The 27691-nt window shown below is 41.2% G+C and overlaps 1 protein-coding gene across 1 annotated transcript; it reads left to right on the top strand.

Annotated features, from left to right (window-relative positions):
• Window positions 1-986: 986 nt before the first annotated feature.
• Window positions 987-27126, top strand: Znf474 (zinc finger protein 474). Its single transcript, XM_057789123.1, has 2 exons — window positions 987-1093; window positions 25937-27126. The coding sequence occupies exon 2, from the start codon at window positions 26146-26148 to the stop codon at window positions 27085-27087; it is 942 nt and encodes a 313-aa protein (XP_057645106.1). The 5' UTR covers window positions 987-1093; window positions 25937-26145; the 3' UTR covers window positions 27088-27126.
• Window positions 27127-27691: the final 565 nt, after the last annotated feature.

Raw genomic sequence — 27691 nt, 5'->3', positions numbered from 1 at the left:
TAAGAAATACACATACTCCAGTTATCTTCAAGGCAAAATAACAGTATGTTTATTTCCTCATCCCTAGCCCTAGGAAACATTAATAATATATCCCTTTATCTTACCAAAATGGGTAATAAGGATAAACACCTGCTTGCACACACACACACAGTATGAATGTGCAGAGTGTATTGAGTTTCTACTCTGATGTTAGCAGATTGTCCCCCTAGGAATAGAGGTGTACCTTCCCATAATTATAAGCTCTTTCGACTCTCAAGTTTTATGCATGAAGAACATTCCAGTATAGAATGGTACTGCAGTTACCTTAATATCTCTAAGTTCTTTTATAGATGAAAACACATTTTAAATCATTACTTCATATATATTTTTAAATGTTGAAACTGAGCTGTGGTGGCACATGCCTTGATCCCAGCACTCAGGAGGCAGAGGCAGGCCAATCTCTGAGTTTGAGGCCAGCCTGGTCCTCAGAACCAGTTTCAGGACAGCCAGGGCTACACAGAGAAACCTTGCCTCAGAAAAAAGTTAAACTTAGTCTTTAATGTGATTTAGAATATACTTTAGGACATATTAGAAAAATAAATTAGACATAACTTCTACGACATCAAGACAGAGAACTCCTTTCGAAAAACAGACAGAATATTGTGTTTGGTGAATGGAGCTATTTTATATAAAAACCCTTTCTAATGTCTAGATAAAAGGATCAGTGGTATAACAAGCAAATGCTGGGGACCTTTACTTTGACAAAGAATAAGTTGTACTTCCGCATGAGAACCTGTGGCTACCTCATCGCCCTCGGCTTCCTGGTGCTCAGTACCCAGTCTACTCCTGCTTCCTTCACCCCTTGTTTTGGAGTCTACTGAGCAGTTGCTAGAGGGCCTGTCCCGTCCCTTCTGTTGACAGGTTGCCAGGATATATCCAGGCAACCGAAGTCGGGTGCCTTTTATGCAGCAACCGTGCCTTCTAACTCTCAGTCCCACAAGGGAAATGTGAGTCTTGGCGTTCCCAGCTCTAACACCATCCTCCCTGGATCCTCAGAGGCAGTTGGAATGCCACAGTAAGGGCCAGACATTGAAAGGGGGACAGGTGCTACAAGGTAAGCCTGTTAGAACACAGCTCTCTTGTCTCAGAGCACCTCAGTCTGAAGTCTTACTTTTACCTTGATTTCCTCCACAGCATCTTTTCCAGTGTACAGTAAATATTTCTTTGTGAGAGAAGAGAAATTAAAATAGAAATTAGTTTTTATAAGAATGATCTTTCTCAAAATAATATTTTACTTATTTTTGACTTATCGTTATTAAATGCTGAAATGAATAAAAGATAACCAAATTTCATTTAAAAACACAGTCTAATAATTTTATTCAAAGTAAAGTATGCTTGTAGCACTAATGCAGTATTAAATTTATTGACCATCTTATCCACAATAAAAAAAAACAGTGATAAAGGGTTCAGTTACTCAGATGAATTAGATTTTTTTAAAAAATCAACTGAGTAAACTATAATCAAACTGCGATCTAAATTTTAAATTCCTAAAATCAACTAATTTAATAGAATACAGTCACACAAAAATCCTTTCAACCAAGGCAGGGGCATTTTCATCGTGACAGAAACTGTCCTTATGTCTTTCCAGCCTGCCTTCCCTCTATGGTGCTGGCTTCTGTCACCAGAGAGTGATAAACCTCCATGAACTCTGAATGTCTGTAGTCATCTGTAGTCATGCAATGCGTGCTTCAGCTTTTGCCTCCTCTGAAGGTGGGGGATGTTTCTGGGATGTTCTGTGCTGCTCTGTAGGCTGCTGGTCAGTTCTTTGATGGGTGAGCAGAACGCTATGCTTGTTGCACGTTTGTTTAGCTAATCTACCAGCTGGTGTTTGGTTTCTCTCCAGTTTGGACCTGCTGTAACCAAGCAGCTGTAAACATTCCTGTACAAGTCTCCTCTTTGCTTCAATTTCACTCTTTAAGTCTTCCGGCGTCACTGAGATTCATCTGACAAAATATCCATGCATTTTAGGGACTATCATCAGGTGTTTTTATGAAGTATGCAGCGGGAAGTGATTGCCAGATGAGACAGAATTAAAGTGTCCATCACCAGTGTTCATCACTTCTGACTGGTCTGGTTTGCATTGTCTCTTTTTGGTAGAAGGAATGCTTGTGCATTTCGGAGAGAGACCGAAGCATCATCTTCCATCAGTATGGTTTAGATTAGGTCTCCAATAATTAAACTCAGCAATCTGGATCCTTTAACTGTTATCTTTCCTTTACTCCCAGGCTCCAGCTGCTGGTAACTACCACTCTACTCAAATGACTGATGGGTTTAAGGGAAAAAAAATGCTAAACATCCCTAATCATCAAGGAAATATAAGTCAAAGTCACCTGCCATGTATTAGAATGTCAAATCAGAATGATTTTTAAAAAAGAAGTACTGGCGAAGATGTGGTGGAAAGGGAACGCTTAGGGACACACTGTTTGTGAGAATGTAAACCACTGTTGCGGGAAAGGGTACGGATATGCCCATGAAAATAAAAATAAAACTTCCCTATGATCCGGCAATCTCATTTCTGGTATATGGCCGCAGGAAATGAAATCAGTGTGCTGTACCTTATGTGTACTGCAGCATCATTCTGGAGCCAAGATAGGACACCTAAAAGTCTATCAGTGATGAACGGACAAAGAAACCACAGATGTACGTGGAGTGTTGTATATGGTCTCTATAGAACATTGTGCAGTTTTAAAATGAAAGAAATTCCTGCTTGCGGTAGTAGGGAGAACATGGAGGACACTAGGCTAAGTGAAAGAACCCAGGCACAGAAAGACAAATGCTGCCTGATCCCCCTCCCACGTGGACTCTAAACATGTGCACAAGCTTTCTGGCGGTTATGTTTTAATTTTATATATCTTTGGCTTAGATCTAGGAATGAAATTAGTAGGTTCAAGGTGAATGTTCTAATCGAGTATGAAATGGTATCTTTGCATAGAAATAATTTGAATTTGCCATTGGCCAATCAAGTGGAGCACTTCTTTGTCGGTTTCTTTTTAATTGCCTGTTCACACCTTTGCCTGTTTATCTTTAATGATCCACAAACCACACACTAGATACACACTTCTTGGGTAGCCTTACTGATAAGTTGGACAGATGTCACCAAAGAAATTGACATGAGAAATTGACCTTTTAGGTCCCTTCTACATGTACTCACCTTCACACCAAGCTCTGTCACTACAGATATCAGCACTGCCTACCCTAGCGTGTCACATGTATGGAATAATTTAGCACACACTCTTTTGTATCTGACATTTTCAGCATCATGCGTTTTGAGAGAACTCACGTGTCTTGGGAGTGTGTCTGTATTGAGTCAACCCTCTATGTAAGAATACACTGTAACTTTTCATATTTGTGCCTGCTGGTATGTAATTATGTTTCCAATTTTCATTATTATGAGTAAAAAGCTACCACAGATATCTATCTGCATGTAGCTTTCCGTGGCTAGGGAATTTCATTTTTATACCATATGTAACCTGTGCATATTGCTAAGTGACAATAAGTCTTCGGAGTGACTGTAACATTTCATGTTCCCACCATGAAGATTCCCCACATTCTTATTAACACTCGGATTGACATCATTTTAGCTTTAGGCATTACGGGGTGTATGTTTAGTAACTCTGTGGTTTCTGTTTGCATTATTCTTTTATAAAAATTACTGGGCAGTGGTGGCGCACGCCTTTAATCTCAGCCCTTGGGAGTGACAAGGAAGCCAGGGATTTGTAGAGAAACTCTATGGAGCACTCCTTTAATCCCAGCATTCAGGGCTCAGAAGCAGTGGGATTTATGTGAGTTCAAGGCAAACCTGGTCTACAAAGTGAGTTCCACAGCAAACAGAGCTGTATATTTTTATGTGTAAAGGTGTTTTTCCTGTGTGTATGCCTGTATACTATGTGTCCAAAGAAGTCAAAAGAGGATGTTGGATCATGAGACTGGAATTACATATAGTTGTAAGCCATTGAACACAGCTTTGAACATGGATCCTCTGCAAGAATAGTCATTTCTCGAACCCCATCTCTTGGCAGCTTGCCAAGGCCAAACAATCAGGAACATTCCGTAGTGTTTCCTGTGTTCTGCTGACTAGATCCTTTTTGTTGTCGGCAATCTACTCAAAGATTTGTTCTCTTTAAAACTTAGATTGTAGTGTGTTCACATACAGATATACACAACAGATTCTTCCTAGATATAAATCTCAAATATACTTCTTTCCACTCTGCCGCCTGTCTTTCCGTTATCTTAATTTAGACGAGCAATAGTTTCTAATGTTGAAGTATCATTTATTATACTGTCCATCCTTTCAGTTCTGTTTTTTTTTTTTTTTTTTTTTTTTCCCACGTGGGTAAACTTTAATGGGGGAGGGTAACATACAAGGAACGGGAGTGAAGAGACGAAAGGGAAAGAGGAGGGGAGAGCGAGAGAGAAGAGAGAGGAGAGGGGAGAGAGGGGCGGGCGGGTTGGAACGCCCATTTTTAAAGGGCTCTGGGCATTTTGGGGTTTGTAGTCCACTTGGAGACTGTATTTTTTGTGTATGAAATTTTTGCAAATATCAACAACACAAAAATATTTCCCTGTGTTTCCTTCCAGGAACTTTCTAGTTTTGGCTCTTGGGAGTAGCTCTGTGAGCTATTTTTGAGTGGTAAAATTAGAGAGCTAGTATCTGTTTTTATCCGTGAGCACACCCTATCTTCCACTGCCGTGTGTTAGAAAGGGCTCCTTTCCTCCACTGAGTCATCCTGGCAGCTTTGACAACAAATGAACAAACCATAGTTGATTATATATTTCTGGACTCTATCACATGCCTATCCTCATTTGAACCGCTAATTTCAATAAAACAACTTGTATTGGCTTATAGGGCTGGAAGCAAGGATTTGAAGCCAGGGCTTGACCTTTGGTGATCGCTTGCCAATGGTCTTACATACAACCTGAATGAGATTGGGCCATCTTCCTTGAGTGTCACATACATATCTTTCTAGGCAGTAACCTAATACTAAATGACTGCCCATTAAGCAAAAGCCAAAATATGTAATAAATTTATTCCCAAAACTTAATAACAAAAATTAATTAATTAAAAATTATTTAATTTTATTAATTTTCACTAACTTATTGTCTATTGGTATCACATGACATATTTGAGACAGGGAAAAGAGGGGAGAGTATTTCTTGGCTCATAACTTAAACACAGACATTATTTATACCAGGACCATCTTGCCTATTTAACAATGTATTTTTCACAATATAACAATGTATTTTTCACAATGAAAGAGAAAATTTAAACCTACTAAAGTAGCATCAGATTGAAAGTTTTAACATCCTCCTGTGAACAAGAGAAAATTATCAATACACAAACGTTTGCAAAGCAAAAATATTATTTATTCATTTCCAACTTTGAAGTGTCTGTCATAAATATCCACTTTGAGCCTGAAAATGGAAACTATACTTTGTGTTCTCTTTCAAACTTAGATTGTTTTAAATTAGTTGTGCTTCCCTGTTGATTTCAGAGCTTGAGTCCCATATAATTGTCTCTAATAGAAATTTGAAAACAATAAAGAATATATACAATTCCAGAACACCTCTCCTGAAGGAGTGGTGATGATTCCTTCGAGGTATTAAAGACATGGGGAGGTGTTCTCCAAATGGCAATAACAATGTGCCATTGTACAGTAACGCAGGCAGAGTGTAAAGAGGTAATTTGCTAACGGATTAAATATGGTGACAAACTAAATTTTCTGTGCAGGGTTCAAGCATTTATTTGAGAAAAGGCCAAGAGGATCCTGGAGAGAGCTGTGCACAAGCAAAACTTGATAGCGATCTGGTGTATTTTGAGTATTATTTTAAAATTCACACTTATTAATGACTGCATGCTTCACTTAATTTTTTTTTTCCCCAAGCATGTGCCTGCATGAACATTCATCCACTATGTGCATGCAATGCAGAGGCCAGAAGAGGGCGTCAGGTCCTTTGGAACTAGAATTACAGATGGGTGTAGGCACCATGTAGGTGAGGACTGGGAACTGAATCTAGATCCTCCGTAAGAGCAACAAGTGTTCCTAACCACTGAGCAATCTCCTCACCCCAGACACTTCATTTTTAAATAAAATCCCATGTGTATGTTCCCACACAGGGAGCACACATATTTCCCAATTATGTAAGAGTTGTAAACAATTTAGCTTTATAGGCCATAGAGTCTGCCATCATAAGGCGAAAACCATCAAAGACAGATATGTAAAAGAATAAACATGACTATTCTGCAATAAATATTTATCAAACGAGGCCAGGTTAGGCAGCTGGCCAACTCTGGCTTATGGTCTATAGTTTGTGCACCCATGACCTAATGTCTGAGTGACTCTGGTGAATTATCTTCCTCAAATCATACATTAAGTGTGTCCTTGCTCTGGGGATCAAGTACTCTGAGCTCTCTTCAGAAGAGAAATGACTTTCAAAGAGAATTAACATTGAAATTCCTAGGTACCCATATGCTCAGGTATAAAAGGGACTAGGGATAAAGAGTTTCCAGGCAGGAAAGAGAACATTTCTTTTGAGATTCTGCTTGAGTATGCAGTGCCCCGGCACACTGACTAGCTGGCACAGGGCCACTCTTGGTGTCTCTCACGGCTATCCTTTAATCTACTCTGGTCAGTCATTAATTTCTGAACAACTCTACCCTGAGGTATAGTTCTTGGTCTGGTACATAGCCTCTGGCTGGGGTCTTATTTGCCTTGAACTAATTATAGATAGATGTCTCAGACTAAATAGAATAGTAATCCCTTTATGAGGAGGAATTAACATGATTTAAATGCTCAAGTATCCCCAAGATTTAAAAAAAATGGCACAAAAATCTTCATTTCTATTTTCTATTTAAAGAAATGCCTTGAGTTCTGTTGAAAACGTAACGTAAAAGAAAGCTAATCTCATTCCACATAGGGTGTGTTTTGTCAGGCCTGGCAGTAGGCCACGGGCTGTCAGTCTGACTGTAGAGAGCAAATAAGTCCCCAGTGCCTTGGAATTCATGTCCAAGTGAAGGAAATGGATACCACACGTGCAAACCCCAAACCCAAACAAAACCACATGTTGTACATGCAGTTCAGAAAACAAGCTGTGATTATCACTGAACAGAACTGGGGGTGGCAGCTGCAGAATCTGTACGTGTGTGCGTGTGACTGGCGTGCTGGTATGCGTACACGTGGTTGTAAGTCTGAAAGAAAGTGACAGCAGAGCACAGAGGAAAAGCAGTCGGGAAAGGCCTCGCTGGCTTATAAGATTTGTAGAGAGAAGTGAAGAGAGAAATCAGAAAGCCAGGCAAGGAACTAGAGGAAGGCTTTAGGCAGGGGAATGGTCACACGCAAAACTATGCTCCAGCCACAACCGGAGTCTGTCTAGGGTGAGAAAGATGTTGACTTGTTTGAGGAACTGGAAGTGAAGCAAGTAGAGAGGAAGGGAACAGGGAACGAAGGTAGAGATCTGGGAGGGGAGGTTACAGGGGTCTCCATGGTCTAGAGTCTGAGTTCTATTTTGAGAAAGGTGAGTAATTGTAAGCATCTAATCTGGGTTGGGACACTAGGTTCTGGCTGTCATTTGCAGAGGTAAATGTAGTTGCTAGGAAAATAAATGGATTAGAGAAGTCAAGGAAAATGCGGTCCTTCAACACCGTGGCTGACATGGGGTATGAACGGTTGGAAAACTTTCCTGGCCATGGACTTCTGAGCATAGGCAAACATTCAAATAAATATCTGGACATGTGTTAGACGTAGAAGTGTTTCCTGTGAGTTAATGCAGTATCGTATTTTCTACATCAGGTGGGTAGAACAGACACAGAAGTGATGTCTTCTGAGAAACGGGACACACCCAAATTCATAAGCAGAAAAAAAAATGGACCACATAAAAAATTACTCTCTTTCCTCTGAATTTAGTAGAGAATCCCATAGGGGAGAAAAGCTGTGTTTTTGTTGTGTTTTGTTTTGGTTTTGGGTTTGTGTGTGTGTGTTGTTGCCTTTTGTCTTTCTTCCTGTGCTCTTCTCATTGGCCCGATGTCTCACACGCAAACTATGGTCAGACTGAGACTGGAGAGTTAGGGCAAGGGAGAGCATCTTATCCAAAGTTAAAAGGCATGTCAAAAGATCGCTTCACTTACTGTGATATGAACAAGAAAGAAATGAGAGACAGAGATCTAGAGATAGGAAAAATAAACAACTGGGGAAAACCTCAGATTTCATGTTTCAGCCAACAGCTGTCTTTGTTAGTACCGCGTGACACGGTTACAACCCAGAATACCATCTGTTAGCTATGAAAGCATCCTGGATTAAATAATTGCTAAACAAAGGTCATAATTATTATGACTACATTGCTTCACCTAGAAGGCATATGGAGAGGGAGGTATACATGTGTGTATACAGTATGTGCTAGCAGCTTAGGAATTCTCTATTCAGAGAGGGGCAATTAACAGCAGAACACTCAATGAAGTGAAAATAGATATAAACAATAAGCCTTTAGCTCATTGGTAGTCATATATATTCATTAAGGTATATAATAAATACACATATAGTCAGAGTACACATAAATATGTAATAAAAAGTTAATATACTATTTAACTCAGTTCATGGCATTTTCCCCTCAAAAATACTAGGTGATTGTGTAATGTTACAATCAGATAAATCTTGGATTGCTTTATCTGTTTATTTCCAAGTTAGCCATCTTATATATGAAACACATGACATTCGACAAACCACAATTAAAACCACATTTTCCTCATCAGTCAGCCATTCCTATGTAAAACACATATCAAATGGAATTTAATTATCCTGACTATTGGGGCATGAATGGATGATAAGACATTCCCAAATAAAGTCTTCTGCAGAGATTTCTGGGAGAAACTTAGGGCAAAGAGCAAGTGCTGTTTCAAATTACAGTCACTTGAACGGACATTATCCGTTTCTTACCTAAACAAAATAGGTGGTGTCGTGGTACACTCCCAATTTGATTACCTCTAACATGCCCAGATTAATTGTATTATTAATTTTGTGGCTGAAACTTCACAGTTAGCTAAACTAATTGGGATTCGAAGCCTGAAACTGTACCATCCTTCACACGTTGTTTACAGGAGAGGCTTCCACTTGTACCGCCTTGAACACTGACTCAGGAAGGTCTTGAGATGTTTCCCGACACTCTATGCACTCTTCCCACATAATGTGGAGCTTAAAGTTGCTGGAGCTTGGGGCTGAATGATGGCTCTGAAAGCACGTGCCATGCTGGCATGAGGACTTGAGTTCAGATCCCCCAGAAACCCCATGCAAACAAAAACACCACAAGGGTGCTGTAACCCACCTACAATCCCAACTCTCAGAAGCCAGTGTGATTCCTGGATTTACCCCTGAGAGCTATGTAGCCACATACCGTCGAACTGAATTCAGATAAAGAGCTAGGTTAGACGTAAGACTGAAGGTACTAGGATCAGCACATCTTCTGTGCATGAAGAGAGCAGAGAAAATCACCAAATCAGCATAGCACGAACAGACTCTGCAACCCTGAGAAAAAGACTGTGGCCTTGGTATTGTTTAGCTTTTGATTCCCTCCAGACTTTCTGCTTTGATGAAAAAGATACACTTCTATTTCCCTAAGTGACTGATGCAGATTTTTTTCTTTTTACTTATGGTTACAAACAATCCTCACAGATACAAAATCAAAGTAACCATATTGTAACAATTAGCTTGTGAACTCATGAGTGGAAGGGTGTGTTATTATGAAATAACTTGCAGTAACAGAGACAAGAACACAAAAGTTATGCCACAAATGCCTGCTCAGGACTCCACTACCTGAGGAAGGATGTTGGATGAAATGAATTCATCCCTAAATCCAGTTCCAGGCCCTTCTCACCTGCCACAAGTGTCCTCAGATGATGGGACACATATCATCAGGGAACAAGCACAGGAGGAAGTCACTGGGGACTCTACTGCCAGGCTCAGTTCAAAAGCACACAGAATACCTGTGTCAGGGGAATTCTTAGCCTGAGTTTAAGAAGACTTGGTTCTCAGGTCTAAAATCCAAAATAATTCTTCAACGTTGGTCATCACTTTCAGAAGGCTAAGAAGCAAGCATCGCTGTTGCTGGTTAGACTGTCAATCATACATTGTCCACACCGGTTTTCAAGTCTATATTTGTTAAAGTCTCTTGATTGAACCATTTAAAAATTCTGAGCAGAACTGGAGATCATCCTGAACCCCATTGTAAGAAGGGTTGAGAAAGGCCAGTTCACAGCCAGGGGCTGCAAGTTAGCCTGTGTCCAGTGCACAGCGCTGTGCCAGTCAGCTGCAATACGGAGGAACATGGCCACGTAGAGCCAGCTAACAGGGAGATGGAACAGTATCCTTAGCGAAGGGATGGCAAGCAGGATTACAATGTACCATACGGCTTGGATGAGGTTAGAAAACATGCTCATGTTTCTACAGAATTCTCAGTATTTCCAGGACTGTGGCTGAGATGTGTTTTTATTGAATCTAAATAAAATGTGGTTTGAGTTAGCTAGAGAATGAAAACTTGGGAACTTCTTGGAGTACTTTAATAAAAAAGGAGAATAATTTCAGAAATGTTGCTAATTATATTTTCCAGTCTGCTGAATTATGTATAAAGATGTGATCAAATATGAAGATGGCATTTGAAAAAGTTGTAATAATAATTGTGATATATGTGTGTGTACATATATATATATATATATATATGGCATCTGACAGCATTTTATCTTTCATTTAATCTTAATAATAACCCTTCCAGGTGACTTTTGCATCCACAAAACAGGAAGAAACAAGTCTAGCGATGATAAGAACTTCACTTAAAATTCCACAACCAAAAGGAATTTTGGATCCATGAACAAACTTAGCTTAGTCCAAGTTTATGTAAGGGTACTAAAACAAAACAAATAAAAAGACAATAACAATAAAAACTATGCACACTAGAAAAAGAAGTACTGATTCTAGTAAACCTCTTTTTCTGCTTTTACTTAGAAAATCAGACAGAGAGAGAGAGAGAGAAGCAAACTTTGGACACTAGAGAAGTTTGGATGGTTTGGCAAACCACTTGCCCTGCTTTTACTTAGAAAAATTAGACCTTACCAATATATTTAAACAATTTGCTTGGCTCTGTCCTTCCTCCCTACAAATGGTGACAATTCAATTACAATTAAGAACCGAGAGCCTGCAGAGATGACTCAGTGCGCAGAGTGTTTGCTGTGCAAGCATAGGACCTGGGTTGAAAAGCTCCAGGATCTATCTTCAAATATGAGGGCTTTTGCTTATAACCCCAGCATTTGGGGTAAGCAGAGAGACAGACAGATCCCAGAGCTTGCTGGCAGGTTAGTCTACCAGGTTCAAGGAAGCTCTCTGCCTCATACATTAAGGCGGAAAATGGCAGAGGAACATAACCAGCAGAGAAGTAAATGGTGAGCTATCTTGACTCCCTGTTTTAGTTAGGGTTTTTATTGCTGTGAAGAGACACCACCACCACAGAAACTCTTATAAGGAAAACATTTAATGGAGAAAGCTCACTTACAGTTTCAGAGGTTCAGTCCATTCTCATCATGATGGGGAGCATGGCAGCGTTCAGGCATATGTGGTGCTGGAGCACAGAATGCTACATCTTGCAGGCAACAGGAAGTTGACTATCACACTGAGGGAAACTTGAGCAAAAGAGACCTGAAAGTCCACCTCCACAATGATACACTTCCTCCAACAAAGCCACATATCCTAAAAGTGTTACTCCCTTTTGGGGTCATTTTCTTTCAAACCACCACACTTCCTAACAATATATTGTTGATAATGAATTTTCCTATTATTTAAGTTCTGTGCAAATAAAATCAAAGCAATAGAGGAGAAGAGTTCAGAGGTGTTTGCCAAGATTTCAGCAAAAGTAGGCATATGTCTGCTATGAGTGACACAGGATGGGACATGAATTGAAAGATTTAAATGTATATCACATATAGTCTCAGTATCAGGAAGAGCCACCCACTGGAACTTATCTACACACATCCATCTACGTACTCAACATTCATTCATGCGTGCAGACATGTTTCCACTCACAGCCATGCACATATCCTGTCAAGTAATTCACAGCACCTAAATACTCACATTTATCTACACCTCTACACCACTGGTAGCTCCCTTGTTCATGCCTACCTACACACACAACCATCTACATGCTTAGACTCATCTATGCACATACATGCTCACTCCCCTAACTCCATGTACTCATTCCCACTAACTTGTATCCACCTACACACTCACCCACTCACATTTAATTCCATACTCACATTCATCCACTCGTGTTCCCATCTTCTCATGTGCATACACACACACTTAAACTTCACCCTGACAAAACCTCATACATAGCATGCAGAAACTTGCCTCTGCCTATAAGTCAAGCCCTGCCATTTTGCAAGTATGACATGTTTTAGGTACTGGTATCTTTGCACACTCAGCTGCTCCAATGACTAAAATTATTGTTGTAATAAGAGCGGCTGCAGGGCTGCGTCCCGCCACCCGGCTAGCTTTACCCGAAATAATTACATGGAAACTATATTCTTTTGAACACTGCCTAGCCCATTAGTTTTAACCTCTTATTGGCTAGCTCTTACATATTGATCTAACCCATTTCTAATATTCTGTGTAGCACCATGAGCTGGCTTACCAGGAAAGATCTTAACCTGCATCTGTCTGGAGTGGGAGAATCATGGCGACTCCTGACTCGGCTTCTTTCTCCCAGCATTCTCTTCTGTTTACTCCACCCACCTAAGGGTTGGCCTATCAAATGGGCCTAGGCAGTTTCTTTATTAATTAACCAATGAAAGCAACAGATTAATACAAGACCCACCTCCATCAAATTATCTTTCCTTTCTCTCTTGCTATCTGATTTCTATTCATCCTTCAAAAATAACTTCACTACTTTTTGTCATAAGAATGAGCATAATTGCAAAACTGAAATCATCCAAATTGCACTTCCAACAGTGAAGCAAAAATGTTATATAAGTAAAATCCTACATTATGCAACAATTAAAAGCAGCAGATTATTGAAACATACAACATGATCGAATCTTCAGGAAATCATGCTAAATGAAAAAAGTCTATATACTGTCTAAGTTTATTTAATTGTGGGCCCATATTTCGGTTTGGCACAGTAGCCATTAGCCTGATCTGAGCTAGGCACATAGCTCTGCAGACAAGCTGTCGCCTCCTTAACAAAAGTCAGGATGTGCTGCTCCTAGTTCCTTTTGTTAGAATGTGGATTACCTGAGGAGAGACGTTGGCTAAAGCTGATGACTCAAGAGTTTCAGAGGTTCGGTGCTTCCTTCCTTTTGTAATTAAGAGGATGTCTTATAGAGATGCTAATTCATGGCCTACCTGACTGCTAGATGCAGACGTGACCTAAGCCCAGGCACCTGGTTGCCTTGGAGACAGCCTAATGTGTTTTCCCCCACTGAATGTAGATATAAGATGTTCCGAGAATAAAGAGTCATTCTGGCCTTTTCCAAGATGACCTTGTAAGCTGTGTCGGTTTTATTCCTCACGACTCCGTTTCAGCCGGGTTAGGGAATCTATGTTGGACCCACATGGGCTCCGACATTTATGCAATGTTTTTATGTAGAAAATTTTAAGAATGAAAGATAGATTACTAAGAATAAGCTTACTGAAGTAAGTGGTTACTTGGAGATGGAAATTTGAGAGAGATAAATAAAAGAAGGTAACTAAGAATAAAAATAGAGATCTTTATAGTATTGGAGTCATTTGGTACCTTGTCTGTGGTAGTAGTGGATGCTTACATATGCAGTAAAATTACATAAAGCTTTACTCATACACACAAACAAATTAAATGGTATTCTGGATTTTATTTATCTAGTTCCTGGGTAAGACACTATGCTGTAGTTTTGCAAATTGGAGGAAAGGGAACAAACAAGCAAGGGGTCTTCATATTATTTCTTTTAGATATATTGAATCTACAATTATCTCAATAAAAATTACGATTAAAATATAATTATAATGTTATCATCACACCTACAAATTTAATGCAGTTTTTAATATTCAGGCAGCAAGATACATTTTAAAGGGCTATGGTATGAAAAAGGATAACATTTACCCTTGCCAGTGGAAATTCCCTAACTATATGAGAACAGTTAATTCTGTCCCTCACAGCAGGGAAACTTGGCACACAGCAAGCCATATGGCCGAAACTGGGATCTACAGGCATGATGAGAAGCAGAGATCAACCGCTCACCCAGACCTGAAGCACCGAGCTCTGAGTGGAGTAACTGTCCACTTGCTTTTTCACAAGGGGGTGCACAGCAGGAAAACAAGGGACTCCCACTTTTGGGATGGCTCCATCATATTAACACCAAGCATTTTTCTTCGTATAATCCTTGTTTATCTTTGGAGAGGTTTCAAATATGATCCACTTAAAAAATAATCTCTCAAGTATTAAAATGAAAAGCATTTTTTTCTGAGTATCACACACAATACTCTCCAGTGTTCTTATTGTATAGCATACTATAGCTTTCCTCCGTGGTTTGCCCATGTTTATGCAACTCCCTCATTATGAGCTGGGTGACAGTGATGCCCACAAACACCTGATGTCAGGGATTACAGAAAGGCTACATAGGGGACCGCGAATTAGAGGGTCTACATTATTCCAGAACTCCAAACAGAGAGAGAACGAATGACTCTACAAACCAGAGATGCATTTTCAGGTCAGAATCAAAACAGAAAGTGACTTTTCCGATGCCACAAGGCCCAAGCACCTACGTCCAGTTGCTAGAAAAGGCTGCTTGGAGTGTCGCCAACACTGTTGCAAGAAGAAAGGAACTCTGCTATGCGTGGAACACCATCATTAATAAGAAATGCCAGGAACTGGCCAAAGGCAGTGTTCATTTAAGTCAAGTTTCTGCAGAGTATATGATACAGTAATTTTGTTTATGCTGTGGTCTGTTTCCAACTGAAGGCTGCATAGCCCTTTTTGGAGATGGAAGAGGAAGGGTGGTGGGTTTGTCATGTCCATGGTTGACTATCTCGAGTTCTTATATTTGTCCCCGAGTTTTATACTATAATAAACAGTAAAAAAAAATCCCTTCAAGTAGACTTAATGATGATTCTCTCTGATAAACATAAGCAATGCAAAGCAAATAAAGTATTCAAAGAAGACAGAGAATAATGAGTGGGAACCAGAAAGACATACTGACCTCAGTTGGGGAAAACAGAATCAAAGTCGGCAGGCTCTATGAGTAGAGATTCTCACCACCCTAGAGAGCGACACTACTCTCATATTTCGCGTATTTGTTCATCTGTTATTATGGAGTGATTTTATTATAGCTCATTCCAGACAACCAGCTGGGGCATCTCACCAAGGCCCCACCCGTGTGATGGAGTTCTCTACTGACCTGTTACCTATGGATATGGCTTGCTTGCTGTGCCATGACTTAAAATTCTAGGGTAAAGTATGGACAAGAGTAGTGCAATGATCTATTTGCAGAAGGCTGTGGCATTCACAAAACTGAGTTCGGTTTTTTGAGATGGTTTTATTTCTCGTTATGTTGCAAGTTATCATAAAATCAATGGCTTAAAAAGCACTAATTCAGTATGTGACAGTTCTGTGACAGTCAGAGGTCTGGCAGGGACTTTACTGGGCACAAGCTGAGATGATAATAGGGCACTTGCTTTTTCAAAACCCCTTAGAGAGAATCTGTTTCCTACTCTTTCCAGATTCCAGAGGCGACCCACACGTCCTTGCTTATTTTTTTTTCTCTCTGTCTTTTAAGTCAGCAAATGTTTGTTGAGCTCTTTTCATGCTTCAAATTCTTTCTCTCTCAGCAGCTTGGGGACAGGCAAGGCTCTTCCCGTTTGTGACTAGAAAGAGCCCATCGCTCCTAATATCCAACAATCTGCTTTCTGTAAACTATAATTGAGCTAACATTTAAGTTATACATTTCCCCTGGAAGCTTATTAACATAGCTTTTATCATCTGAGCCAAATTATGGCAGCCAGAGAATCAACCACTGGCTGCCTCATTTTTTATTCATTTCCTAATTCTGTCCTTATTGCACTGGGCTGTTCTAGATGAAAGGACTAAGATAGTGCTGAGAATGATAAAGGATGATACAGAATGTGAAATGTAGGAAAAGAGTCAGTTGGAAACACAAACAAAATAAGGCAAACACGTCAGCCTTTGCCATCTTCTATGTAACTGAAAATATACACGTACATCTTCCTTCTCCTTACTACAGGGGAGCAGAGCAAGACAGCAGATACTCTGGCATCCATGGTGTTTGACAGTAATTCAACACTGAGTGGCCGGAACCTTCAGTACATTGTAAGCCACAAGATATCTAAGCCATAGCTATGAGGTTTTGAATAAAGAGCTGTCACCATATTTCATGCTTTGCTGGGCTGGCAAGACACAGAGAGGAAGTAAGTTCTTCCCAGAGAGAAGGAGATGAATTCTGGTGCTCTTCACCAGCAAAAGACATCTTGTGTGCGTTTTCCCCGAGAAGAAAAGAGATGTTGTGTAGAGAATTCTGGGTCATCAGTGAGTTCTAACCATAAGGTCTGTGAAAGAGTGTCTGCACGAATTGCAGTGATATCAAACAGAACGACAACAGTCTTGGGGTGGCATATCTGCACAGCGAGATCCTAGGACCACAGCAATGAAAGCTCACGGTGAGAACCACTGTTTAACTTGTAGGCCCAGGTGAACTACCAAGTCTCCAGACTCACTCCCTGTCAGCTAACAAATCAGAAGATAGAGCCTCCCTCATTGGTGGCTTGGCACAATAGAAATTCAGGCTACCCATAGCCCCTGGTCTGCTTTTTCCTTCCTGCCCAAGGACTCTCCCCAGATACAACTCTGGGTAAAGAGAGCATTGTTAACAGTGTTGAGGCCGATAATGAATGTTCTTAATGATCAGTTTGAGAGTTAGCCAGGCTTCAGGAGACTCTGACCTCCTGGAAGTAGATAGAGCTAAGGCACAATGCTGTGTCTGTGATTAGGTCAGTGGGGGGATATGATTAGAAAGGTCACTCTGGCACGCAGTGACAGCCATCTGTCTTTTGCCAATCTACCCTAGCCAAGGACAGCCATAGGCATTGTGTTCGTCTCTACCTGCACACACTAGCGCAGTGACTACACATCAAACACTGTCGCCCTTGACTTGGCAGCCTATGCGCCAAAAGTATTTCACGAAGCGATCATGACCCAAGAGGACTACAACAGTGGAACTCTGCCAGGCATCCATGTGATGAGGCTAGGAAAGCATGCGCTGATTTGAAACTCTTTTAAAATTTGAATACTGAAACCTGAATATTCTCCCTAATTTCTTGTGATAATCAATTTAAGATCTCATTCTAGGCCGAGAAGGAATTGCAGTTCTGCTCTTCCACATTGTTAGTTTAATCTAATTTATACTCACTTCTTGGCAAAAGAGCTTGGCAGCAGAAAAAGTAGACCAAATTCTTCAGTCCACCCTAATGAGAGATTTTCAACCCAAGTCCTGAAAATTCTACAATTGCTTGTATTGTTAGTAGATTATTTGATTCTTTCATGACTAGTTCTTTAGAAAGAAGGCATCAACGTCCCACATAGGAAAAACATTGAGTGGGAAAACAAGGTCCATTGACTCAAACAGGACAGTTCAAATTGCATGCATTGATAATAAAATGTGCAAATAACTTCAAAGTGTTCAGATTATCCCATAAAACACGTTTTTTCCCCTGCTATTGTTTCCCCATTCTATTGTCCTTGTTATGGATTTTCTAAATACCAGGTCCTTTCCCCTTTCTTTTTCAAATTACATGCACCATCATTCTGACCCTTCCATAACTTATATAGATTTCTCCTAATGTCGTTGATTCTTTTCTTCTTGGAGCTTTCCCCTCATTCCCCAAACCATGCATTTCATCTTCAGCCCACTTTCGTTGGCAAGATTCCCTCCTAAATTTTTACCAATAAGTATGTTGTGACTTTGTCACATCTTTCAGAAAAGATAAGATATCTTCAACTGGATTCTAAAGTTTCTGAAGAGTTAGGATTTTCAAATCCTTGAAGTGGTTTTCAAATATCCATTTCAGAAGACTGTGGGAAAGGGTCAGTTTGAAGAGAGGTTCACAAGCAATCTTATAGACTCAAGTGGCACTAGGGTGAAGCCTGAGCTATAAATTAGCAAAGTGAACCGACTGAGAAACTTTAGAAGAGTCCACACTGGTTATCTGACCCATGGCTTTCCTTGCACTTTGGCTTATACTGGTCATGTGATAGGAATGTATCAAGTTAGGCTAGATCAAGTAAATGCGAACAAGGATTCATGTGATATCTCTAAATTTAAATGTGGTGGCAAATAATTCATTTTAACACTTTGAATGCTACAATAAAAGCATACGTGTAGTCCACATTGGTCTCTGAGCCAACCCCTGGAATAGAATCATATGAAATATGAAGAAACATGGTATGTGAATGCGCTGGTTAGTTTGTGGTTGTTGTTGTTACTGTTAGTTTGACAAAAGCTATAGTTATCCTCCATCAGATGGCCCTGAGGAACATTTCTTGACTGATGATTGATGTGGAAGGGCTCAGTTCCCTATGGGAGGTGCCACCCTGGGGCAGAAGATCCTTGGTTGTTTAAGGAAACAAGCCAAGGAACCAAAGGGGAGCAAGTCCAAAGCAGCATTTCTCTGGCGGGGGGGTCTGTTTCAGTTCCTGCCTTCAGATTCCTGTTCCCAGGCCCTTGCCTTCAGTTCCTGTCCTGACTTCCCTTGACATGGTAGACAATAACCTGTAAGCCAAGGAAACTCTTTCCCTTCTAAGTGCTTTGGTCAGTGTTTTATCCCAACAATAGAAAGCAAATTAGGACAGTGACATTCCTTGACCACTCCTTACTTACTAGCCTGAATCCTCCCTCCACCCTCTTTCTCTGTTACTTCTCTTTCCTCGTCTTCGTATTTCTATACACAGCAGGCCTCTAGTGTGGTTATATTGGTGGTTTCATAGTCGTTTCTCTACTACGCCACACATCAGTCTGACAGTTACGTGGCCGTACCTGTGTAGCATTTACAGCTTTGTACCTTGTGATTTGGGTACTCAATATAGAGTAAAAAGTATGGGTTGGATCTAATACTAGCTTCCAAGGGGTGATATTATGAGCCTTTACAACATAAAATGTCCACGCAGAAGGCTCTACTTAGAGGGATAAAATGTTCACTTCTCTCCTTTCCCTGTAGCTTGTCTAATACCACAGACTATTGTGCCTAGACCTGGCAGTTAGAGTGAATGGATATAAAAGAGCTTTGAGGTTAAATGTCTTTATAGTGAAAAAAAAACAAAAACAAAAAATGAGGAGGGGGAGTTCTTTAAAAACTAACCATTCAAATTCAAATCGGAAATACCCCATACTCTCTCAAAGCCACGTCTCTAACTACATGACTTTCTTTAAAGCATTCCTATACTTAGATCTGAAATACTGTTCTTTCAAGCTATACAGCTCTCAGGTCCCAGCTGTTCTCATGGGACCTGGTGTCAGTTCATATCAGATTTCTTGAGGACCACACATTAATCTCTCTGGTTCTTCCCAGAAGAATACAAGCCACCCAGCTCCCATCAGCCCTTCTGATAATCCTTGGTCTCTGAATGGGGTGGCTTTACCCTTATTTTTATATATAGCAGGAATGACCTCAAGACTGCATGATCAGTAGGAACAGAGAGTCATACAAAACCAAAGGAACTCTCGCTATGCCTAAAATGACAGGTTTTCCCTTACGATGTAGTTCAATTAGTGACAAGAAGAGAAGTGACATTTTCTAGCTCATAACATCATCTAGTTAAGTTACAAAACTGCATTTTCAGGGTTCTGGGTGAGTTTTGCGGTTGAGGTAAGCACCCTAATTTCTAACAAGTTATGAAAGAATTCCTTTACATTTCTACTTACTGCAATACTAAAATAATGAGTAACCCGAACAGCATAATTTTTTATTACTTATTCTAAATCTGTTTGTAAGTATCAGTAAACAAAAATCATATAAGTTATTTGAGCAGAGGGAATTTGTTCAAAGTGCTATTGATAAGCAGTGAAGCCGTTTCCTAAGTAACCAAGAGTAAAAGCGAACAACAGAAGGAAGTGACAGCTCCATTCCCAAGACTGGAAGACGATAGGGAAGATGCCTCAATTATAAACACTTGGACACCCGGAGGAGGCACCTAAAGAGCCAGGAACCAGAGCTTTTAAGTGTCAACTGGTAACTGGCTGTAGATAATGTCCAGAGGAGGATCGTAGGTCTTTCCAAGGGTTATAAGACAAAATGGGATTCCTCTGCAGCTACAGGTCAGAAGTGAGATGCAGCATAAAGAGGAGATGCTGGAGAGATGCTCACAGCCTTCACAAGCAGACCAGAAGCCATCAATAAAGAGCGTATGGGCTCTTCCTGCTTCCTGGAATTCTGCCATTGCCACCACTGCAGAACACAGCATGGAGCCCCTGAGGGCAGTGCAGGCTTGGGGAGAGAGTTTCAGGAAACACAGTAGGGAAGGAGGTTGGGAGGATTTATATTAATTCAACAATGGGCTCAATAACCGTTCCCTAGTCAGGCAGTGGTGGCGCATGCTTTTAATCTTAACACTTGGGAGGCAGAGGCAGGTGGATCTCTGTGAGCAGGCCAGCCCAGTCTACAAGAGCTAGTTCTAGGATAGGCTCCAAAGCTACAGAGAAACCCTGTCTCAAAAAACCAAAATACACAAATAAACAAGCAATAAATAAATAAAAATAAAATAACCATTCCTCTACTCTTTTAAGAAATCCATGGGAAAAGTAGCTTATGTTTTCTTGAAGAAATAGGTCACTAATTTTTTTTCTAAAAATATCTCTAAGGAATGAAGTTGCATGAATAACTTTTTAGAAAAAAAACATTGGTTTGATATTTATAGTTTTGAGTATTTCACATCTGATTTTCAGGGGAAAAGTTACATATTTTAGCAAGTCAGCTTTGCTCTGAACATATACCCCTGAAATATCTATTAAAATAAGAGTTTGATTTGAAATATTGTGACTAGAGTTTACTTTAAATAGTATTTTTTATTATTTGAAAATTTTATACATGTATACTGGTATTTTGATAATACCCACCTGAAATCTACCTCTCCAGTTCCCCATGGACTCTCAAACACGTCTCCCTTCCAACTTCATGTCCTCCTCCTCATTATCATCATCATAATTATTGTTATTTTTAGCCCTCTGAGTCCAGTTAGTACTGCCCATCTGTGCCTAGATGTGAGGCCGTCCACTAGGAGCTTGGGCAACCTACCAGGAGTCATACTTCTGCAGAAAAGTGACCCTCCCTCCCTCAACTGCCAATAGCTTCACAGCTAGGGCGGGACCTCGGTAGTGTCTCCCTCCTCCATCTGGAATTTGTGTCTGGCTTGATCTCATATAGGAAACCACAGCCGCTGTGAGTTACACATTGAGCAGTCATGGTCATGTCCAGAGGACAGCATCTCACAGCACTCCCTCCCCCCAATCTCCAGTTCTTACATTCTTTCTGCCCCCATCTTCCATAGTGCTTTGTGAGCTTTGACTGGGAAGGGGTCAGGTTGATATAAATCTAACAGCTATGGTTAAGCACTTCCAGTCCTTTATACAATGAGCATTCATTTTGTGCTGTAGCAAAGACCATTGTTAATAAAATATCTCAGTTACTGTTAGGTTTTCATGAGCAAGTGACCTCTAAAATACATAAACAGACATTTGACTCATGGGAGTAAATTCTAAGAAAGTTACCTCTTGCTCATGCAGTGTGTTTTACACTTAACAGAGACCCAAGTTCATTCCAGTCTGTGCCTGTCATGTCAAGTGTTACACGGATGTAAACTCTTCCAAGACGGCTCAAGGGTTCCAGATATTATGTGCATGTTCTAAACATCAGTGCCTATCATCCTAGCACTTGGCAGGTGGAGGCAGGAGATCATGAGTGCATAGCCAGTCTGCAATTAGTGCTAAGGGCCTGCCTCAAAAGAAAAGGGAAATCTTTCTCGAATCCCACCAGTATGTCCACTATCTCTAAAAAGCACTCATAGACTTTCAGCTGAAAACATGCCCAGCTAAAAATTAGGACTGCCTTAGCCAGGGGAGTTGGGCAGCATGACTTTTGGTAAGCAACGAACTACCTCTGCCAAACTCTAGGAGGGATATTACCTCATTCGCCACAAGCCTCGGTGTAAGTGGGGATATTTGTGCCTTTTGAAAAGCAAGCCTTCACAGGTAAGAAAGTAAGAGATTGTATTAGGAGACCGTACTCACATGAGAAGCTAGGGAAAATAGACGTTACTGAAATGAGATAAAAGAAAAATACAAAAGACAAACCTTCTTTGCCTTTGAACTGTGCTCATTCAGAATGAGCTTTCCCTTTTTTCTTCTAGTTTTGTCCATTTGAAGAATTTGGGCTCCAAACTTAGAGAAAAGGGGCTGCCTTGTGTGCTAACTGTATTTATTTTAAAGGACTAAAGCAGTTTTGAAGGACTTGGCTACACTTTTGGTTGCATTCAATGTTTATTATTTTAAAGAAACGCTGTTGAAAAGCAAAATGGGCTCTGGATTCCCACAAGAGTTACATTCAAACCTGTGCTTGTTTCTCTCTTCCCATGAAGAGAAGGGCATAATCCCGATTAAATGTGAGCCCTCCCAGGTACCCCTTAAAGTTTCAATTTGCAAATATGGCTAAAATGCCTAATTCAAGCCTATCTCCACAGATGCTTGGGTAAAGCGGGCTGACTTTACAAAGTGCTTCTCTTTGTGTCCTAGCAACACTGTTTCATGATGATTCTGAGTGACAGGCCAGTTTCTTCATGTGAATTAAGGATATGCAGCGAGGGTTTTTTTTTTTTAGCACTTTTGCTTTTATAACCAACTTCTGGGGTAAAATAACCAGCCATCCTTGCCCCGGCACACTGCCTTGGCAGAGCCTGCTGCAGGGATATTAGATGCTACTCCCCAGGGCCCCCAAAGTCTACTCACTTCTAGGCACCTCATCCGTTTTACTTTCATGCCCTCACTTGTGCTGAGAAATATTTGTAAGAGAGGGGCGCAGCAGAAGACGAAACCCGGAATCTTAGGACACTTCCACCTCCTGCAGGGACTGTTCACAGCCTACTCAGGTGCTCCTGCTGTAAAGGCAGTGGCGAAGCAGGTGCAGACCGAACGCCATTTGGCCTTATTGGTCTTCACAATGACCCCGTGTCTATCGTAAAGATACACTAAACACTTCTTACACACTTCTACCCCACACCCAGCCCCTCCCCTGCCCAGTTACTTGAATGAGCCTGAGGAAGCTGGTAAGTTCAGAGACAGGATGTGTTGCACCTCAACCAGAAGAAACTTGTAGCAAACCATATTTATGAGAAAATAAAATGACCCCTTCCCAAAAGGAACATCCTTGTCTTCGGAAGCGCTGTCTCCTTATTCTGTTTTTCTCATCTCGGCTCTCTCCTCCCACTTCTCTTTGCCTCTCAGAAAGGGAACACAGAGGCTGGAGAGAGCTTCGTCGCCTGCCCAGGAGGCATATGAATAGTGCATTAAAACAGAGTGGAAACTAATGGGAAGCCACTCCGAGGAATTCAGGCTGAGGGAATAATGGAAAGAGCTGCACACTGGAGCCAGCTAGAACTGGAATTGAACCCCAGTTCTGTCTTGGGCAACTTATTTCTCTTCTCTGACTTGCAGTCTATATGATTGAATAATGATATCTGCCTCGCCATCATAGCAGAATTAATTGAATTATGTACTTAGGAACATGAAAACAAGCGCAATGTTTGGCCCCACAGTTGACATTCCCTAAATCCTAGTCCCTTCCCTCATGAGAAGTGGGGTAGAGGAGTTGTTGGGGTAGGTAATAGAGTTTTTCCTTATTCTACTGAGAATTGTCTGTCTGTCTGTCTGTCTGTCTGTCTCTCTCTCTCTCTCTCTCTCTCTCTCTAGACAGAGCACCCTGATGGATAAGGAAGGTGGGGTCTTTGGAGCTGTGGAAAGTTCGTTGCGATTGGCTGGGAATTCTTTCCTTTTCTCTTTCCATGAACACTGGAGGCTTTCTCTAGCGTTTGCTGGAATTTCAGGCCACGCTATGCTGCAGGGATATTAGATGCTACTATATGTCGTATGTTTGTGTGTGTACATGTGTATAGGGAGGAAGGGGTCAGAGACCAACACAGACAGACGGAGAAGCAGTTTGAGAGAAGAGAGCCTATTTTATTGCCTTGAGTTTCCTAAAATCTTTCACTGCTTTCACTGTCTGTAACTTCCTGGTATCAGGGAAAATGGATAACTAGGTCAGAGTAATCAGTAGATCTGGGGATTTTACCCACATGCTGATAAAGGGTACTAAAATCTCTTCACCATGCTCCCCGTGTTCCCCCAGCCCACTTTCCCCATCCTCTCCCTGTCCCCTAGCCCACTGTCTTTTCTAAGGGTACTGAGCAAGTGGTCCATTTTTCTGAGTTTCATTTTCTGTGCTGATCACTCTGTTTGGGGCCAGCACATTCTTTCATTGCCACGTGTTAGCATCGCTGTCTCAGGAGCTGTCAGAATGAAGAATCGTCTCCTTCTGCATGCCAGACCTGAGTTGATCCTCTAAACTACAAAGATTCAGGCCTTTCTTGGCACCCAAACCCAGGACCTCGGCTCAGCTCTCACAGCCCTTTTTTTCCCTTACGACGCTTATAATTGGGATTTTCATGTTCCGAGCCTAAAGTCGTATATTTGTTGACGATGCCGAGCCTCTGATCAGGTGCCTCCCTGGGACCGAAAAAGATGCTCTTAGGCTCCAACCCTGACACAGTGATCCGGGAAGAGAACCAGGCCTGAGATTTCTGAAAACAACCTTCCTCAGAATTAGGTTGTTAACCCACAGTGAAATTTATTCATGATTTTCTTCAAGATAAAAACTCCTTGTGCTTCTACCCATAGCAAGATCTCGTTATGTTATCAGTCTTTCCTTTTGGTTTATTCTTTTATATTAGAGAAAACCAGAGATCATGTGTTTTTTTCTTTACAAAAATATGTAAAATGTTTATTTATAAAAATAAATATGTAATAAAAGAACATCAATGCCCAAACATCTTAGTCCCAAGGAAGGTATGCAAGTATCAAATGCTGGTTCCACGAATATTCAAGAAGCCAATGCATAGTGTCACCAACAATACTTGACACATTTAAATGAAATTTGTTTCACTTGTTAAATAGTAAAACGAAAAATAAAACATTTTTTGCTTTGTAGAACAGTCTGAGTGTTACCTAAAATATTTGACACATTCCAACAAAATTTGTTTGACTTTTAAATAGGCTTAAACACAAGTTTTTTTTATTATTATTTTTAAGAAACATTCTGAGAAGCCTGATGTTTTCACAATTATCAAGGGGGTCTTAGGGCACCAAAGGGTTAACACTCTGAAGGAGGAGATCTGTGGGGTCAGGAAGGTTTTGTACAGACTCTGTTGATTCTTTTAATGTTTGCAGTTTACCGTTTTCTCTTTTGTGGCTATGCCATCCTGTACTCCGCCTGTTGGTACCTGTCATCCAAGTCTATGGGAGGTCATTTTCAACCTTCTTTGTGTATAATTTTGCTCTCCTAATTTCAGTATCCTGCCTGCAGTTTGTAAATGAATTATTCACATTTGTGTCAGTGTTTCTTGAATATTTATAATGTGCTGGTTACTGAGCTAGCCAAAGAAACTACATGGCCAGTTTAAAAATACCGCATCCTGTCGTTTATCAGTTTATGATCTAAGGTGTGTGTGTGTGTGTGTGTGTGTGTGTGTGTGTGAGAGAGAGAGAGAGAGAGAGAGAGAGAGAGAGAGAGAGAGAGAGAGCCCGTATAGTAACTTCTTGATTTATGTTCTTTACTTCTAACAGATCCTGGAGACATCTGAGGCTTGATGGGGACTTTCCAACATTCCAGACTGCTGTCCTACAATGAAGCTCTGAGTCACTGACCCAAGTACTGGCAACAACGTGGAAACCCAGGACAGTCAGCGTCATGCACGGTCGGTCAGTCTGAGCAACAGCCTAGAGCTAGCGTGGCCTGAAATTCCAGCAAACGCTAGAGAAAGCCTCCAGTGTTCATGGAAAGAGAAAAGGAAAGAATTCCCAGCCAATCGCAACGAACTTTCCACAGCTCCAAAGACCCCACCTTCCTTATCCATCAGGGTGCTCTGTCTAGTGACTCTCACTTGACCCTTCCACCAGAAACACAGTGTAGAGATCTCACCGAAAACATAAAGACCAACGCGCAGCAAAGGAGACCCGGAACAGTGATACTATCAAAACACCCAAATAGAATTATGTCAGGGAACCAGCCTAGCCCTCCGGTGATCCCATCCCGCAGGCCGGGATTCCGGATATGCTACATCTGTGGCCGAGAATTTGGTTCCCAGTCGATTGCCATTCATGAGCCCCAGTGCTTGGAGAAGTGGCGCATTGAGAACAGCAAACTGCCCAAGCACCTGAGGAGGCCAGAACCCTTCAAACCACAGCCCATCGGTGGCAGTGGCTCCTATAGCCTTCAGGTAGCCAACGAGGAGGCATTTCGGAGTGCGCAGGCTCAACTGCTCTCCTGTGACTGCTGTGGCCGCACATTCTTGCCAGATCGTCTCCTGGTTCACCAGAGAAGCTGCAAGCCAAAGGCTGAGAATTCCAGAAGGCTGGGCACGGATGGTCCCGATGCTCCTACTGGTCTCAAGAAAGCCTCCAGTGGCATTCCAGCCCGACCAAGGACGCTCATCTGTTACATTTGTGGTAGGGAATTTGGCACACTGTCCCTTCCTATCCATGAGCCCAAATGCTTAGAAAAATGGAAAATTGAGAATGACCGGCTCCCTAGAGAGCTGCGTCGGCCACTGCCCGAGAAGCCCCAACCTCTTCCAACTGGACAGCCCAGCCAAGAAGGGGCAAAAATTCCTGATTCGAACTTAGAAAGGAAAGGCGGCCCAAATGTACCCACCAATTCCAAGCAACAAAGGAACATGGCGGCCTCGAGTGAGGACAAGGTAACCGGCGTCATATAAGATGAAGTAGCTGAACCGGGGACATATTGCATCTTCAAAAGGGATGAGAGCCTGCCACCTCAGCCCCAAGGATAGTTTCTCTCAAAGTCTTTCTTACTTGTGTTTTAAGGTGGTCTATCCAAGTGGATCTCCTTTTGGACTCCAGGGGCTATGTCTCTTTTGGCAAAGTAGACCTAACAACAACACACTTGCCTGATTGGTTCATAATCCTTTTCAGTCCTACGCCCTTAAAGAGATGGACCTTTTCTCCCCCTCTGATCCCACACCCCAATAATCCCTGGAAGAGACTGTTACTTAAAATGAGTCATTAATGCTGTGTCTACATTACAGAGATATAATTCCCATTCCAACAGCCAATGTTTATTGCTGGTTTATTTTAGTCGTCTACCTTAGGAATTCAGTTCTGGCAATGCTGGGTTATGCTGTTTGAGTTTATCTTACTAAAATAGAATCTGTGTCAAAAACCCCAAATGACTTTAGCAATAATTAAACACTGGACCGCTTGCTAAGTCTATGCGCTCTGCAGATGCAGTATGGTTTTGTTTAAGGCATACATGTTATAAGCGGTGGTGGGGGTGGGAGGGTGTTAGCCCCAGGATGGATT

The sequence above is a fragment of the Chionomys nivalis genome, chromosome 14 (assembly GCF_950005125.1).
Source record: "Chionomys nivalis chromosome 14, mChiNiv1.1, whole genome shotgun sequence".
In the NCBI taxonomy this organism is placed as follows: Eukaryota; Metazoa; Chordata; class Mammalia; order Rodentia; family Cricetidae; genus Chionomys; species Chionomys nivalis.
The sequence above is the reverse complement of the archived record's forward strand: the minus strand, read 5'-3'. Positions and strand labels throughout refer to the sequence as shown.

Excerpts from the sequence above, each read along its gene's own strand:
- Znf474 (XM_057789123.1), top strand. The coding sequence starts at position 26,146 with ATGGAAAGAGAAAAGGAAAGAATTCCCAGCCAATCGCAACGAACTTTC.